Source organism: Balaenoptera borealis (assembly GCF_965194805.1).
Source record: "Balaenoptera borealis genome assembly, chromosome: 10".
Lineage (NCBI taxonomy): Eukaryota > Metazoa > Chordata > Mammalia > Artiodactyla > Balaenopteridae > Balaenoptera > Balaenoptera borealis.
The window spans coordinates 108,371,609-108,387,469 of NC_138874.1; the positions used below are offsets into that span (position 1 = coordinate 108,371,609).

The 15,861-nt window shown below is 37.8% G+C and overlaps 1 protein-coding gene and 1 long non-coding RNA gene across 8 annotated transcripts in view; one reads left to right on the forward strand and one right to left on the reverse strand.

The window, feature by feature from the left end:
• Positions 1–15,861, reverse strand: part of LOC309635585 — a 712,727-nt gene that overhangs the window by 630,255 nt on the left and 66,611 nt on the right. The gene's annotated exons all lie outside the window — the stretch shown is intronic.
• The window catches only part of WDR11 (WD repeat domain 11), a 64,763-nt gene that overhangs the window by 36,431 nt on the left and 12,471 nt on the right, over positions 1–15,861 (forward strand). For 2 of the 7 annotated variants that reach the window (XM_082406926.1, XM_082406925.1), the window contains exons 15-27: positions 476–600; positions 1,298–1,445; positions 5,431–5,537; positions 5,966–6,080; positions 6,461–6,632; positions 8,991–9,099; positions 10,025–10,087; positions 11,217–11,282; positions 12,394–12,571; positions 13,198–13,293; positions 13,827–13,992; positions 14,509–14,606; positions 15,050–15,195. In XM_082406926.1, the coding sequence (XP_082263052.1) occupies positions 476–600; positions 1,298–1,445; positions 5,431–5,537; positions 5,966–6,080; positions 6,461–6,632; positions 8,991–9,099; positions 10,025–10,087; positions 11,217–11,282; positions 12,394–12,571; positions 13,198–13,293; positions 13,827–13,992; positions 14,509–14,606; positions 15,050–15,195 (1,589 nt within the window). Of the gene's footprint in view, positions 1–475; positions 601–1,297; positions 1,446–5,430; positions 5,538–5,965; positions 6,081–6,460; positions 6,633–8,990; positions 9,100–10,024; positions 10,088–11,216; positions 11,283–12,393; positions 12,572–13,197; positions 13,294–13,826; positions 13,993–14,450; positions 14,607–15,009; positions 15,196–15,861 lie in introns of those variants that run through there. The other 5 variants (XR_014248883.1, XR_014248884.1, XM_082406927.1 and 2 more) reach the window with 5 other exon arrangements.

A 15,861-nucleotide genomic window follows, 5' to 3' on the forward strand; every position in this document is an offset into this window, starting at 1 on the left:
GAATAATCAGGAATAAATAAATAAAAGGAGAGGTTTGGGGTGGACCTACAGATGATAATGGGCCATGATTGGAGGAGTGTGATCATCTCACCTTGTGTACCTAAGGGGGAGGTGGGGAGGTAAGGAGTGGGAGATACCATAATTAAACGTATTATTTTCATTCTGTAAAAAATGAAAGCATCAAAAGTTTAAAACCTGTTGGAGTTGGCCATTAAGCTCTTTTCCCTTAAGCTGTAATTGAAGATTAGAGGTAGAAGGAAATAGAGGTAGATCTTTAAAATCTTTTACCATAAGCTGTAATGAAGATGCATTCATTCAACCTTTCTAAAAAAAGTAAAACCTAAGAACAGATTGTGAATTCATGTGTAGTAATAGTAAGTGACGCTGGGCAATGGCGGGTATGCCCAGCTCTTCTGGAAGGGTTCTTTGACAGAGAAACTGATCACTTGTGGGCATGTCTATCTTTGCTCCACAGGAGTGGTCACCTTCTCACAACTTGAAGAGTCTAAGAAAGAAACAGCTGGCTACCCGAGAGGCCATGGCCCGCCAGACCGTGGTCTCAGATACAGAGCTGAGTGTTGTTGAGTCATCTGTGATCAGGTACCCTGTTTCCGCCCCTGTCGTTTGTAATAGCCAAGTCATGGTTGGGAAATTGACAAGTGTCATCCCAAGGCACCGCTAGTCTGCTTTTGAACATACGTTGGTGTTTCAGTACATGCTCATATTACTATAGAGTTAGTTTTAGTATTGCACTGCTTGGTGCAGTTTGCAGCAGTAACCTGTGCAGTAACATCTACACATCAGCACCCGTTAGTGAATATGATCATTCTCAGTGCCCTTCTGCTCCATAAACTTCAGCTTCTGAAATTCAAATGAATGTAGCATGAATATCCAGATGGATCATATTGTCATTTATGTTCACCAAAGGAAAGGTATTAGGAGTTCTAACTTATGTACCACCCCGTCCCCATCCCCACTAAATTTACAAACAAAAAACTTCAGAGAGAATGATGAGTCGAGGTAAGGCCTCTGTTCTGCAGCAGAAACAGCAAAAAGGCTTTTTTTCTTGTGTGAGGTCTAGATCACCACATTTTTCTGTGCAAGGTAAACGTTCACTCGTGGCGTTAGGAGTAATTTGTGTTTTCCTATTATTGCTAGGCAAAGATTAGTTTCAGCCTTTCTTTTTTTAAAAATGGTTTTGACCTCCTGTTAATGCATCTGTATTTGGGGCGAGTTAATTAATTATGTCACTCTAGGGAAAAGAAATATCTTTATCTTATTTTCCTCTATCCCAAAGCTTGTTGCAGGAGGCTGAGAGTAAATCTGAACTCAGTCAGAACATCTCTGCCCGGGAGCATTTTGTGTTTACCGATAGTGATGGCCAAGTTTATCATCTCACTGTTGAAGGAAACTCAGTGAAAGATAGTGCTCGGATTCCACCAGACGTGAGTCCAACCTGTGATTAAATCTTCATTAAGATTTCTTATCAAAGTCCTTATTGGTTCTATATCCAGTGAAGCTATAGTTGAGTTTGAAAACTGTCTCAGAAAAGTGTAATGTAACTAAACTTTACTAAGAAGCTATTATGACTGATTAAACTTGTTCCATACTGCTAGAGAATAGCGTTATAACTGTTTCGATTAAGTGCTTAACCATGTGCTACTCATTTTTATCACTATAATAATCCATGAGGAATTATTTACATTTTATCTATGACAAGACTGAGGGAGAGTGAGTAACTTTCCCCAGGTTGCCCAGCCTAGTGACATGGCAGAGCAGCATCTTAAACCCAGGTCTGTCTGTCTGACTCTAGTTTCTCTTCTTTCCATTTCAAGCATTACCCTGAAGGATTTGACTAAAATCTAGTATTATTTTTGGGTAATAGTAATCAGGTTGTAGGTATAAAAATATTCATTAATATTTACTAACATATATATCCTCCTGTGGGCTTGTGGAGTTCTCTAACCAAGGTTTTGTAGTTAATAATTTGTGTCAACGTGTATCTCACAGGTTGTTTTTAATGGATGGATGAAGAAAATGTTTTTGTTAACGTATAATACTATAACCGTTAAGTGGAGGATGAGATGGTTTTTAAAATATATATATATTTATTTAAAATTGCCATCTAAAAATGGAATGTTGTAGTCGAATGCCAGCCCCCATATTTTACAGATGGTTCAGAGTCTCATGAGGTTGCAGTGAGGATGTTGGCTGGGGCAGGGGATCCCCTTCCCACATGGCTCACTCACATGGCTATTAATGCTGGCCGTGATGAGAGGCCTTGGTTCTTCCTTACATGAACCTCTCCATAGGGCTGCCTGAGTGTCCTCAGACATGGCAGCTAGCTTCCTCCAGAGCGAGTGATCAAAGAGAGAGCAAAAGAAAGCTGCAGTGTCTTTTAGGACCTCGTTTTCAGAAGTCACATTTTCACAGTATGCTGTTGGGTCACTGTTCATTGTGGGAGGTGACTACCAAAGGACGTGAATACCAAAGGCAGAATCAGGTAGGGGGGTGGGCCTCTTAGGGGCTGGCTACCACATCTTCCTTATTAACAACTTTAGAAGAATTGAGGGCATCCAAAAAACCTTCATTAATAAAAATTGAAACTAGCATGTGAAAGTGCTTTTCAAACTAATTACATTTTTACTGTTATATAGAACAAGTCATATCTGAGACTTAGTAATGTCTATTTGAAACTCTCTAATATTGCCAAAAGTTTTCACTAGTGTGAAAATAATGCAAATGTGAAAAATTGATATTTGGTAGTTATAAGTAGGAGCAGTAACTTTAAGTGTGTAGCAAGAAAAGCTACAGTTAAAGGGTGTGGACATAAGAGTTGCAGTGTAATGAGCTGTCCTCTGGAAAATCAGTTTGCTTTCTTAGTAATATTCAGAGCTCCTCCTCTAGACTCCAGAGAAGGACCCATCTGAACTCCGATAGTGGCACTTGCAAATAGCTCAGTCTCTCTGTTTTCTAATCACGTCGCATTTGAGATTAGAATAGAAATAATCCAATAATTTTTGAGATTCTAGTTCCCCCCACCCTAAAAAAAAGTTAAAAATTTTTGAACATTAGACACATGAATTTTCCTTTTTGTAACTGCTTCTTTCAGGATTATTGCACCACACAGCTTTTAAGATTCTACACTGTTTTATGGAGATCTGAAGTCAGGATATAGCAAGTCTCTATTCTGCCTGCCAGATTATTTTATTCCGCAGCTAGAAGCAGCTTCCTCAAGGAATGACCAGCCTTATTAGTGAAATTAGTGCATATTTTAGAGCAGATTATTTTTAGGGAAAGAGAATTAAGCATCTAGTATATAAAACATGAGAAATTGGTTTTGGTTCATTATTTTTATTTGCAGTAATCAAAATATTTTTCAATGACTAATATGTAGAATTTAGGCAGAGGTTTTGTTTGTTTATTTTAATCCAATATTTATCTTACCCTCCTCCCAAATGTAAAGTATTAAACATTTGTTTTGAGTTGAAACTTCCCCTGAGTTTTGGCCCCAGAACTATACAGTATATAAAAATGGGGGGGAAAAAAAAGGAAAAAAAAAAATGGAAAAGAAGAAGAAAGCTTGACATATTTTAAATTATGTTCTCATGGAGAGTTTATAGTTGACTGACTGCCTTTATTCAGAAAATCAGAACAGCAGGAGAGAATGAACATCTTTGCTTTGCTGCCAGCCTTACTTCTCATCTTCTGAACATCATCGTTTACATGTAGGCAACATATCAATGTCAACTAATAATACTCTATCATAGAGTTTTAAATCTTACACTGGTTCTCTTGGGATTATTTGGAGCCACAAAGCGAGTTTGTGCCACATCCTCTGAAAGCACCTTAGACTTTCCATATGGCTTATATCCCATCAACAAGCTCTTAGGTAGAAAGGTCTGGGTTGTTTAATTGTGCAGTTGTATTAATACATCACTTGTAATTCTAAGGTGGTAACACTGATTTCTGGGCAAATTTAAACTTTAATATTCTAATTTTTAGAAGTTAGAAAATAAGATTATAAAATGTAAAAAAAAATTTAAGACTGAAAAAGTAAATTTAAAGGCAAATTCTTAAACATTCTGTTAATATGGTCAGGAGAATAGAAATAAGATCTTTATACTATACAGAATTCTGTTTAACATAGCTTTCTAAGTTTTTTATTAATTGAATTCATTAAAATACTCGCTTTTAATCCAATTTTTTCTTTCGCTTCTTGACTAACACTATGATTTATGCAGTATTTGGTGTGTGTGCAAGTCTATTAATAGCCAATTTGGCAAACCCTTGGAACTTTCCTACTTACTATCGATGCCATGAGAACTAAACACGTGAATTTTTATATTGTTCTATAAATTAAGAAACAAGATTTCTTTTAATATAAGTAGAGAATAAGTAGAAAAGTAATTGAGCAATAATATTATTTAATAGCTAACATGTATTGACTGTTTACTCTGTGGCAGGCATTGTCATAAAATCTTTACCTGTAGAAATTTATTAACACTAATAGGAACTCCTCAAGTTCTGTGTGCTTACCTTACTTTATTGATGATAAATTCTAGACACAGAAAGATTAAGTAAACATGCCCCAGATCACACAGCAAATTACATGATAAAGCTTGGATTCAAGCCCAGGCAGCTGACCCCAGAGCCCAGGCTCCTCGGCTCTCCATCACATTACCTCTGTGCATGTGTTAGATCTTGAAGCTCCTTTCTCCCCACTTTGATTTATTACAGTAGTGTTTCATTCTTTTATTTGTGTTTCCCTATGTAACTTCTCTGCAGAGCCTTCTGTGAATTCAAATTGTGCAGATGGCTTTAATACACAGTATCTCTTCACCTTCCTTATTCCAGAAGGTATCAGTGAAGCTCTGGATCCCCTTTTTCTTTCTTTTTTTTTAATTGAAATATAGTTGGCATACAATATTATGTTAGTTTCAGGTGTACTACATAGTGATGGATCCTCTCTTTCAATAGAAAAATTGCTGAACAATTAGCTGTGAAACAGCTTTAAGTTTCCCCCAGAATAGATTTATTTATCCTTTTGCAGTGAGGGATAACTTGGAGACAAGAGCTCTCTTGAAAGGGTGTCCTTTCCTTCTCTTTTTTTCTTCTTTTAATTTTCTTTTCTCTGAAGTAGTTCTTCCTGAAAAGACATCCCTTTTCTATAAATCTAGTTCAGATAACAGTGTCTATCGAATTGAAATCTCCTGTTTCTTCTTAGTTGAAATCGAAATGCTAGGTAGCTCTTGTAGTGTCTGAACTCTGTTAGTGTTTGATGACGTTCTTACTAAAGCAAAACCATTTATAATTAGGTTTTATTAAAATATCTATTATTTTATCACAGTTATTAAATAAAAATATTTCTCTGTTATGACTGCTTATAAATGGTGAAATTGATGTGTATTTGTTGCTGTTGTTTTCTAGGGAAGTATGGGTAGTATTACCTGCATCGCTTGGAAAGGTGATACATTAGTTCTTGGAGATATGGATGGAAATTTAAATTTTTGGGATTTGAAAGGCAGAGTATCCAGGTATGAATCAAAAAATGCAATCGTGTTATTTGGTTTAAAAAAAAAAATCTCTTGGTATGGTTCCATTGGAGGCTTGTGACTTGGTAATAAGCAGGGTCACCAAATATGGTCATGTGGAGCTTGGACCCTTGGGTCTCTTGTCACTGAACTTGGGAGGAAGGGCCTTGAGCCAAACTCTGGAACATTCATAGAAGACCCTTATCTGCAGGTGGCTCATGCATAAGTCCTGGGACACTATTCCAGCCATTGTTAAAGAGCAGACACTTTCTGTTATACGTGGCCCCTGTCCCAGAAAGCAGAGATTCTCCTGTCACGTCACTAGACCTTGTCAAAAACAGAAATAGAAAGAGACATTGGACATATCTCTTGATGATGAGATATTACTCTACTTCATATTGGTGTTTTGGTTTTTGTTTGTTTGTCCTCAGAGGAATACCTACACACCGAAGTTGGGTGAGGAAGATTCGTTTTGCCCCTGGTAAAGGAAACCAAAAATTAATAGCAATGTACAATGATGGAGCTGAAGTATGGGATACTAAAGAGGTAGGCCCAGCTCCACGTGGGTACACTGCAAATGAAGCTGCTGGCCACAGGAACTATGTATTTTTTTCTTCCTTCTGATTTAGAAATGAAAACTATGTAATGGGTTTGTCAAGCTGATTAAAAGTTTTCTTCCTTTAAAATTTTTCTTTCACAGTATTTCTGTTTTAAAGATGATAGCCCAACAGATTTTTAATGTTATCACTATCTTTGGGACCTTTAAAATGCAGTCTGCATGTGGAAGGTAGACTGCCAAAGACTGTTCAGTTTTGAACGTAAACTGGACCTTTGCCACAGGCGCTGTCTTTCCTTGACTGTCTAATCCGGAATGATAAACATCTTCCTTTTCTTTGTGAAAGTGACAATCAGATTCACTCTTGAAGGTTCAGATGGTGAGCAGTTTAAGAAGTGGAAGAAATGTAACCTTTCGGATACTGGACGTGGACTGGTGTACATCAGATAAAGTGATCCTGGCTTCAGATGATGGGTGTATCAGGGTCCTGGAGATGTCCATGAAGTCCACATGTTTTAGGATGGATGAACAGGAGTTAACCGGTATGGAGTTCTAGGGAAAGGATGCTTGGAAACCTGTCTTTATTTTGTACCAGCTGCTCTCTTCGGGGGAGAGAGGTGCTTCTGTTTCATCTCAGTCTTGCTTTCTAGGAATCTGAGTTTAAGAAAATATTATATATTAACTTAAAGCTTGAGGGTTTTTATTGCTGAGATGCTAGACTCTTTGTAACTGCAGACGTCAATCATTCCCCGACTCTGGTTTACCAAGCGCCCCTTCCTTGACCCTTTTCTGAGTGCTCTGTCAAAAGATCAAAGATGTTTACATTTATAAAAATGGCTTCCGCAGACTTTAGGAGAACTCATCAGAGGACATAAATCTAGTGATAAGGTGCTGCTGGCTTTTTAATAGTGAGCCTTATATCTTTCTCAACCATGCATCATGGAGAAATCACTTTGGAAAGTGTGCTGAGTATCATGAATTTTGATGCCCATCTTACGACTTGTTAAAGGGCCAGTCAAAACAAAATTAGATGATTGCACTACCTTACCCTTTTTTGTATGGTTTTGTATGGTTTATGCTTTGAGATTTTTTTTTCCAGAATGAAAAATATTTTAGCAAAAATAACTGTGACTGTAAAAAAAGGATGAGAAATTTGTGAATGCACCCATCAATCTACTAGAAAATCAGACTTCCTTCATTAAGTTTTCTCCAAGCATATATTTGGTGTACACTCTAAGCTATCTGATCTGTAAAAAATTTCATTAGAGAATTGTTTAGTCATTTACTGAGTTTCATCTTAGAAACTGTCAGCTCTGGGAATTGTCTATACCTTTGTAGAGTCAATCTTTGGCACATTCAGAGGCAGTAGTGTTTTGAAAACCTGCCCCTTCATGTTATGTTTGTGCTTGAGGCACTACCAAGTTGTTGTTTATGTTGGCTGGGGTACCTTATGTTAGGTGTGCTTTTGTTTTTGTCACTGCCCCACCCTGCCACTGTATTTGGGAACCACCACTTCTTATTCTGTAACCGTGTCTGCCATCTGCTGAGGCAGAAATTGAGCATTGCATTCCCATATCTGTCCTTGAGATACTTGCCAGCTCTGCAGAAGTAACAGGACTTCCTCCTAGGGAAGGACAAGCATAGATAATATTTTTTTTTTTTTAGATAATATTTTAAACATAAAGTTATTAAGGAAATGGAGGGAATTTCAAGGATGATTTTTCTTTTAATTTAGTTACTAATTCTAGGCAAAGAAGTGTGCAAATATAATCTAAATGTTTGAGAAGCTTTTCTTTAACCTTTAACTTAAAATTTGTATCTAAAAATGTCCATAGCCAGGTACTTATTTTTAAATTAAACTGACTACAGAATTAGAGCCCATCATAAGCACATGTTTAATACCATACCCGAACAGCTGACCTGCAGCCAGATTTTAGATTACATTTTTCTTTTAAAGTTTTCCTAATACTAAAAAAAAAAAAAAAAAAAAATTATTCCTATCCAATCTCTATTGGTGTGACCTCAGCCAGAAAGGGAAAAATTTTTAAATAATAATGGGGAAAGGTCAATGAAATTGTGCATATTTCCACATATTGAACTTTAAACTCAGAACAACACTCAATAAATGTTAAAGAATAAAAACTGGTGAGAGTGTAAATATGGAGTTAGGAAAAAGATGTCTGTGTTTGCTGCCAGATATGTGCTGATTTGAGCTTGGAAAAATATCAATCTGTTTGATATAATACATTCCTATTCTGAGGAATTAGAAATGTATTTTGGACTTACTGATGTCGGATAAAAATAAAATCATTTGAGGTCATAGGCAGTGATGTAATATTTAATATATTTTTTTCAATTCTCCTTGATGACAAGTAGAAATATCATAATATTTTGATTCAAATATGTTTTCTTAGAATAGCTTAGGTAGTCTTCTTCTTCCACCTGGCCTTTATTTACATTTGTCTGATACCTCCCCTCGCCCCCCATAAAGGGGGAGGTCAGACAAATGTAGAAAATTGGAATCCCTGTTTTTGAGTTGGAGAATCCTTCTTGCCCACTGCCAGTTATCAGGGGCATAAAATGGCATAAAACAATCTTAATATCCTTTTTAGCAGCATCTAAAAGGAATTCAAGAGTATGAGACTTTAATAACATTTAGTATGATGCTGTTTCCAAGCACTTTAAATAGTGTCACTATGGTGTCAGAGACTCTTCAATCTCACTTTCTCCCCAGCTCTTAGCCCCTGTGTCGTAAGTGGTGATTACATTGAATATACTCTCTGAGTTGCCACCAGACTTACACACCGTTCTCTGCTGACTTCTCTGTAAACTGTCTATAGCTGAAGCTTTATAGTAGTATAAAATTTTACTTATTAAAAGCAAAAACTTTTTTTGTCTAGAACCTGTGTGGTGCCCATATCTCCTTGTTCCAAGGGCCGCCCTCGCCTTGAAAGCTTTCTTATTACATCAGCCTTGGAATGGACGGTATTCTTTAGACATTTCTCATGTGTAAGTTTTTTTGCATTTTTGTTTTCCTTTCCTAATTGATTTAAGATTGAAGGACACCCATGAAAATCAGCAGTGGCCTGTCTCCAGGGCTTATAGGGATTGGAACCTTAAAACCGAGCTGAGGCAGTAATGGCAGACACAATAAAAGAATCACTGATCTGCCTCTTGTCTTCACCCCTCTGGGGACTTTGGGGAAGCGTGAGCCTGTGGACAGCTGTGAGTACACATGCTGCTCTCAGGTGGCTCTGTGGTAGTCCTACTGTCTGAACATGGGGCATGGCATACTGAGTGTGAAGAGGGCCGGTTGAGGCCAAGAGGAATCTGGGGACAAGATTAATTCTTTTTAGAAGCAGCATGAAGGGGCCTACTTCAGAGGTATTTTATGTTTTATAGTCTGCCTCATTGCAAAAAAATATTCACATTATTAGTGGTTGTTAGTTAACCTACCACAGGTGTTACAGGACTTATGCCATGTGGAATGCACAGATAGGCATGGGTTAGGGGAATTAAAAAGATAATAATATGATGAGGTGTCTTTTCTCCAAGAAGTATCTACTTAAAGAAAAGAATGCTCATTTTGCAGAGCAGAACAAGCAGATTCCTTTAGTCATTGCTAAGTTCCTTATTAACATGAACCTAAATCTGATAGTTTTTAGAGCTCACTGATAAATTTTCTGGTTTCTTGAAAGCCAAGGAGACTTTCTGTACTCATTTCTTGGTTTTGACTAAATAACATAAAAGCAGACATTAAAGATGATTGAGTAGTTCCTGAGTAGACTGTTGCTATTTTGGTCTACAACCAGGTTTTTAACCAAGGACTACAAAGAAGTTATTTCTATATTAATACAACTTTTTTTCTTGTGAAGAAATAAATTGTTGTAAGTGAAGAGAAAATGAACTCATTTAAAATCTTTTCTTGGTACAGTGATTATCCAGAAAATGAAGAAATAAAGAATCTCCTTCAAGAGCAGTTGAACTCATTGTCTAAGTAAGCACTCCAACTATGTTTTATTAGAAGATAAGAATATGAAAAAGAAAAACATAATGATTTAGGCTTTTTAAAATTAAAATAAGCTTTGTTTTAGAAAATATTTAGTGGCCCACGGAGAGACCATTCTGTTCACAGAGGTGTGTTTCCCTTTAGAATCTTTGTCTTGTGGAAGTAAGGATCAGATTGCTGTGCGGTGGATGTCTTGTAGCTCAGCCTGCCTCCAGCACAAGTCCCCTGCGAAGCCTCGTGTTAGAGGGTGTACACAGGGTGATTCTTGTGTGTCCGTTTCCCTCTCCTAAAATGAGCTCTCTGTGTCAGGAGCTGTGTGTGCACTATTCTGGCTAAGAAATTAATATGCTCCCTAGAGCCAAGAGCATTTAAAAATATGTACTGGGAATAATATTGGAAAGGAAGTAGAAAAATATGGGTCCACAAGGAGTTCTTGGTAAAACATAGCATGTTTTTGCAATCTAGACTCTGCCACATGTATTTTAATATTTAATAAATTAACGATAATAGAATATTTTATTGATGTCAAATTCGAAATAATTACTTTATTGTTTTCTCTCTTCCAAGGTTAGCCTTTATGTTTAAATGGAAAAGAATAGATTTAAAGACTATCTTCTCTTCTTCCTGATTTATAAATATTCTATATTTGGCTATTTTAGAAATAGCAATTTATAAAAGCACTAGCCTTTCTTCCTTAAATATTTTAATTTTTGAATACGTTCAAGAATAAATTCTGAATGCATCGTCTCTAAAGTATATACTGTTCCTGATGATTATCAGCAAAATCATTTTATCAACAATGACATTCTTGTTCCTATAGTTAGACAGCTGTTCATATTTTTAAAAACATGAGTTGAACTGCTTCAAGAAGCAAGAAGGTAAATCACAATTAGAGCCTTAAGCTGTGGTGGTTGATGGGTACTGCTTCTCCAAACCTAGATACACTCTAAGCCCTGTAAGCTTTTGCAATTTCCGGGTCACAGCAAAGTGACTTCTTTTGGAAGTTCTAAACATACCCTTTGGGTAGGATTTTTCATTTTAAGAGTATACTGATTTATCTCCTTTATTGTTGGATTCAAAAATGTTGTCTTGCCTTTGTCTGGATTCCTGTCTGCAGTGACATAAAGAAACTCTTGCTCGATCCGGAATTTACTCTCTTGCAGAGATGCCTGCTTGTTTCAAGGTAACCCTGTTTGAAGTGTTTTGTGTAAGACACAGGGAATTTCAGGTTAACTCATTTCTTTTATTAAGGTTGTTAGTTAAGACCAAACTCTTTTGGATTTTAGAAAATATATCAGTTCATCCTTTATAGTTGGCTTACAATTAATTTTGAAAGTAGTACTACAAATAGGAAAAAAAAAAACCCACATTTTTAAAAAAATTAATTAATTAATTAATTTATTTATTTATGGCTGCATTGGGTCTTCGTTTCTGTGCGAGGGCTTTCTCTTGTTGCGGCAAGTGGGGGCCACTCTTCATCGCGGTGCGCTGGCCTCTCTCACTATCATGGCCTCTCTTGTTGTGGAGCACAGGCTCCAGACGCGCAGGCTCAGTAATTGTGGCTCACGGGCCTAGTTGCTCCGCGGCATGTGGGATCTTCCCAGACCAGGGCTCGAACCCATGTCCCCTGCATTGGCAGGCAGATTCTCAACCACTGCGCCACCAGGGAAGCCCAAAACCCCACATTTTAAACATGAGATCTAGGCCTTCTGTATTGAAAAGACTCCCTCCTACAGACAGCTTTTTAAAATATCAGCTACAAAGTGCATAAATATACCTATATATATTGGTATGCCAATATTGGTATTAAATACACCAATAAGTTATATTGAGAAGTAATAACCTATACATTCTTACTGTACAGTAGAGTTGTCCCTTATAAAAAAAGACATTTCCCTCCACTCCCCAGAGAATAAATAGCATATTATTTCCACACCTTATCTAGTCAGTTATTCCAGAGGAACTTCTTCCTTAGTTGGTCCAGATTGAAAGGTATGCTAATGGAAAACCAGGTAAATAATGGCCCAGGCTTCAGAACCATGGTGTTCCTCTGAACACAGAACAAGGGGGGATTTGGGTCTGAAGGGGCCTCATGCAGTCAGGGCCCTGTGCTGTTCGAGACCCAGTAACAGGGCTGGAGGACTTGCAGCTTCACCTCTTCCACCCAGCCCGGCACGTGGTCTTTCACGTGCCAGCACCATGCTCCCAGCACTTGAAGCTACTGTGGGAAGCCCCCATCCAGGCCCCGCTCTGCTGTGTGAGTTCACTGGAAACTTTGGTTTCACCCTTGCCAGGCTTTACGGCGATGAATCGGAGCTGCACTTCTGGACTGTCGCTGCCCACTACCTGCACAGCTTGTCCCAGGAAAAGGCAGCAAGCACCCCAGCTGCTAAAGAAACTGCTCCTCGGGACAAAGTGAACAACCCACTAGATATATGTTACGATGTGCTCTGTGAAAATGCCTATTTTCAGGTATTAGGTTTCATATGTTAAAAACCTTTAAAGCTCTGTCTTTGTAAGTATCTTAACCTTGGGAAACTTTCGCACTAAGTGAAGGTCCACGTAATAGAAATGAGTCCCTTGGCACATTCACATAAAAAAGGATTGACTCAGTACTTGAAAAGCTCATAAATGCTTACAGAGTTTTTTAATAGACATTAAAATTTTATTATTAACAGTCTTCTAATTTTTTTTGGTCTTAAAATTTTTAACTTGGTTCATTTTAATTTTCTATAAATAACAAATAATTAATTTACTTGGTTTGAATTTGCTGTTCTATATATATAAAGGTAGTTTAATAATTTTTTTAACCTCCAGTAGAGTACTAAATTACACGTAGGGATTTTTCTTCCAGCTCTACTGAAGTGCAAGTTTCTGTAAGCAGGCAAACTTGCATACAGATTATAATACATTTCAACATTTTTTCTTCTTAGATTCTTATTAAATTGTTAGATTTCTATGAAGCTGATTAATAACCTCAGAAGTCAAAGTAATGTTTACTAGAATGACTTTAAGTATAATTTAAATAATTCAAAAGTTTTAAAATCCAGCCTCAGTTTTCTCTCTTTTTTTTTTTTGAAAATTTCTGAAATTTCTAGAAATTTCAGCTGGAAAGGGTTAATCTCCAGGAGGTGAAACGGTCAACTTATGATCATACCAGGAAATGTACAGACCAGCTACTTCTCTTGGGTCAAGTATGTCAATTTTTATAACTCTTTTCATGTTTCAGGGAGTTCCTAGTTGATTAGTAATTTACAGCATTACTTATACCACACACACACACACACACACACACACACACACACACACTATAGTGTTTCCCTAAAAGTATAAAAGTATAAGTATAAATTTATGCTTTCTTTCAAAATAAGACCAACAAACATTCTGAGAAGGCAAAGGTATATGGTTAACCAGCTTGTAATTTTGGCTTCCATAATGTCACATGAGGCCTAACTAGTTTTGTTTTGTTTTGCTTTTGTGTCTTTGAATTGACTGGCGCAAAGCTTACATAAGCACCTGTATAAACCAGAATGTGGTTTTACATTTGTCCTAAAGAAGCAGTGTTGTACTTTTGTTCAACTTGTATATACGTAAACAAAGTGTTCACGAACATTTTTGAGAAAAGTCCTCTTTAAGCTGAAAACTTCAGTGTTCCAAATTATGAATTTTAAAAGGTTATATTGGAGGAAAATGGCCTCGTAATTAGAAGAACTGTTTCTCTTATTAGACAGACAGAGCTGTGCAGTTGCTATTGGAAACAAGCGCAGATAACCAGCATTATTACTGTGATTCACTGAAAGCCTGCTTGGTCACAACTGTCACCTCGTCAGGCCCCTCCCAGAGCACCATTAAGCTCGTGGCAACTAATATGATTGCCAATGGGAAATTGGCAGGTAAGTCATGTTTTTGGGTATATTCGTCAATACTCTGGAAAATCAGACCCACTCCTGGAAAGTAATTGGTTATTAGGGATATTTCTTTCTTTTTTATATACACTGGAGAAAAGTAGAAAGATGATTGCTAGCAGTTTATAAGATGACCATATAATTTAATCATCTAGACCAGAGTGCTTTTTAAATAGTAAATGGGGCACTATTAATAATTGCCAAGACAATAGGCATAAATTGGATAAACCTGGGCACCCTAAATGCTGAAAACCAGTGAGTGAGGTAGGCTTTACTTGTTTGTTTTCTGGACTGTGTTTGTACTTCCAACCCTGGTCATTTGAGTGGTAACATTGTAAAGCCCTATTTTAATATTTTATTTTAAAATTTAAGTCAGTAATGTCTCCAATAGGTAGGTATAAAATGTCCAAGAGCAGATGAAGTCAAATGGTGATTTTACCCTTTAGTGACTCGTCAGAGAGACAGCTCCAGTGTCACTTGCGGAGCTGCTATTTTGTCTTCCAGAGGGTGTTCAGTTGCTCTGCCTGATAGACAAAGCTGCAGATGCCTGCCGCTACCTGCAGACCTATGGCGAGTGGAGCCGGGCAGCGTGGCTTGCCAAAGTAGGTGATTCTAGTAGGTGCCTTGAACATTTGGGATAGAAAGTTCAGTCTTGAACGTTTGACTCAAGATTTAGAAGCATTTTTGTGGCTGCAAAGCGGCTTTGCGAATATTTTCTTGCAACTTTCATCCTCTTATTCTTTGAGTATAAATTACATTTCTTATTGCAAATTGGAGGTTGCATTTGTAGCAATTAAGTGAAAGCAGCTGCCTCCTCTCCCTACTGGGGTGTGAGCCCAGACTACAGCCCAGAGGTGTTGCCAGGCCTGTCGGTTACGAAGGTGTGGGTCCCCGTCACTGCTGGTCATGATGCTGCAGCATCAGGGGGTGTGTAATAAAGCAGAGCCGAGCTTTGTTTCATAGGTACAGATCCCATTTCGATTAAATTCTTTTTTCCTTCTATAGTGCAGGATGTCTTTGTTTTTAACGTGGGCGTCTCTCCCAGGTCCGTTTAAATTCAGAAGAGTGCGCTGATGTTTTAAAGCGGTGGGTTGACCACCTTTGCTCTCCTCAAGTGAACCAGAAGTCAAAGGCCCTCCTGGTCCTCCTCTCCCTGGGCTGCTTTTCCAGCGTGGCTGAGACGCTTCACAGGTACACCCAGTGTCCACGGCTGGTCAGGACCACCCGGGATTAACCACCTTACGCTGTCGTGAGGCTCTGCCGGGTCGATGGTAGTCCTCGGTGTCGGGAGTGAAGGGAGAAGCATACATTTTAGGTTTATTTAAAAAAGAAACCTAAAGGGATGGAACAGTCTATGTTTATTAATTCATTTGGTCTAGGAACTGTGTTATTTTCCTACCAATAATGCTAGTCACACCTAACAGGTACCTGTTTAAAAAGAATATTAAAAAAGTCTTCAGAGAATTGGGGACAATTCATCTTTGAGTAGAACAACTGAGATGAAGGCTAGAAGGCAGTAGGAAGGGTGAAGAAAGGGTGGCGAGTTGGAGGTGTCCCCTCTGAGAACCTTGAAGGGTAATTAATACTCATCACTTGTTATAGGACATTTTATTTATTTAAAAACTAAGGGAGGTAGGTTGAGGCAGATACTGCAAAAGCTTACTTGTTAAATCTGGGCAATGGGTACGTGGATCCTTGTCCTATCTCTGTAGATTTCTGTGGAATTCAGTGATTTCACAAATGTTTTTTAAGTATTAATAAAAAAGAGCGGGGGGTTGGGGCGTGAGAATTCTCCCTTCCTTTCCTCTAAGCCGGGGCTGAGAATGGTGCTGGTGCGACTTACGCAGTACTCGGGCT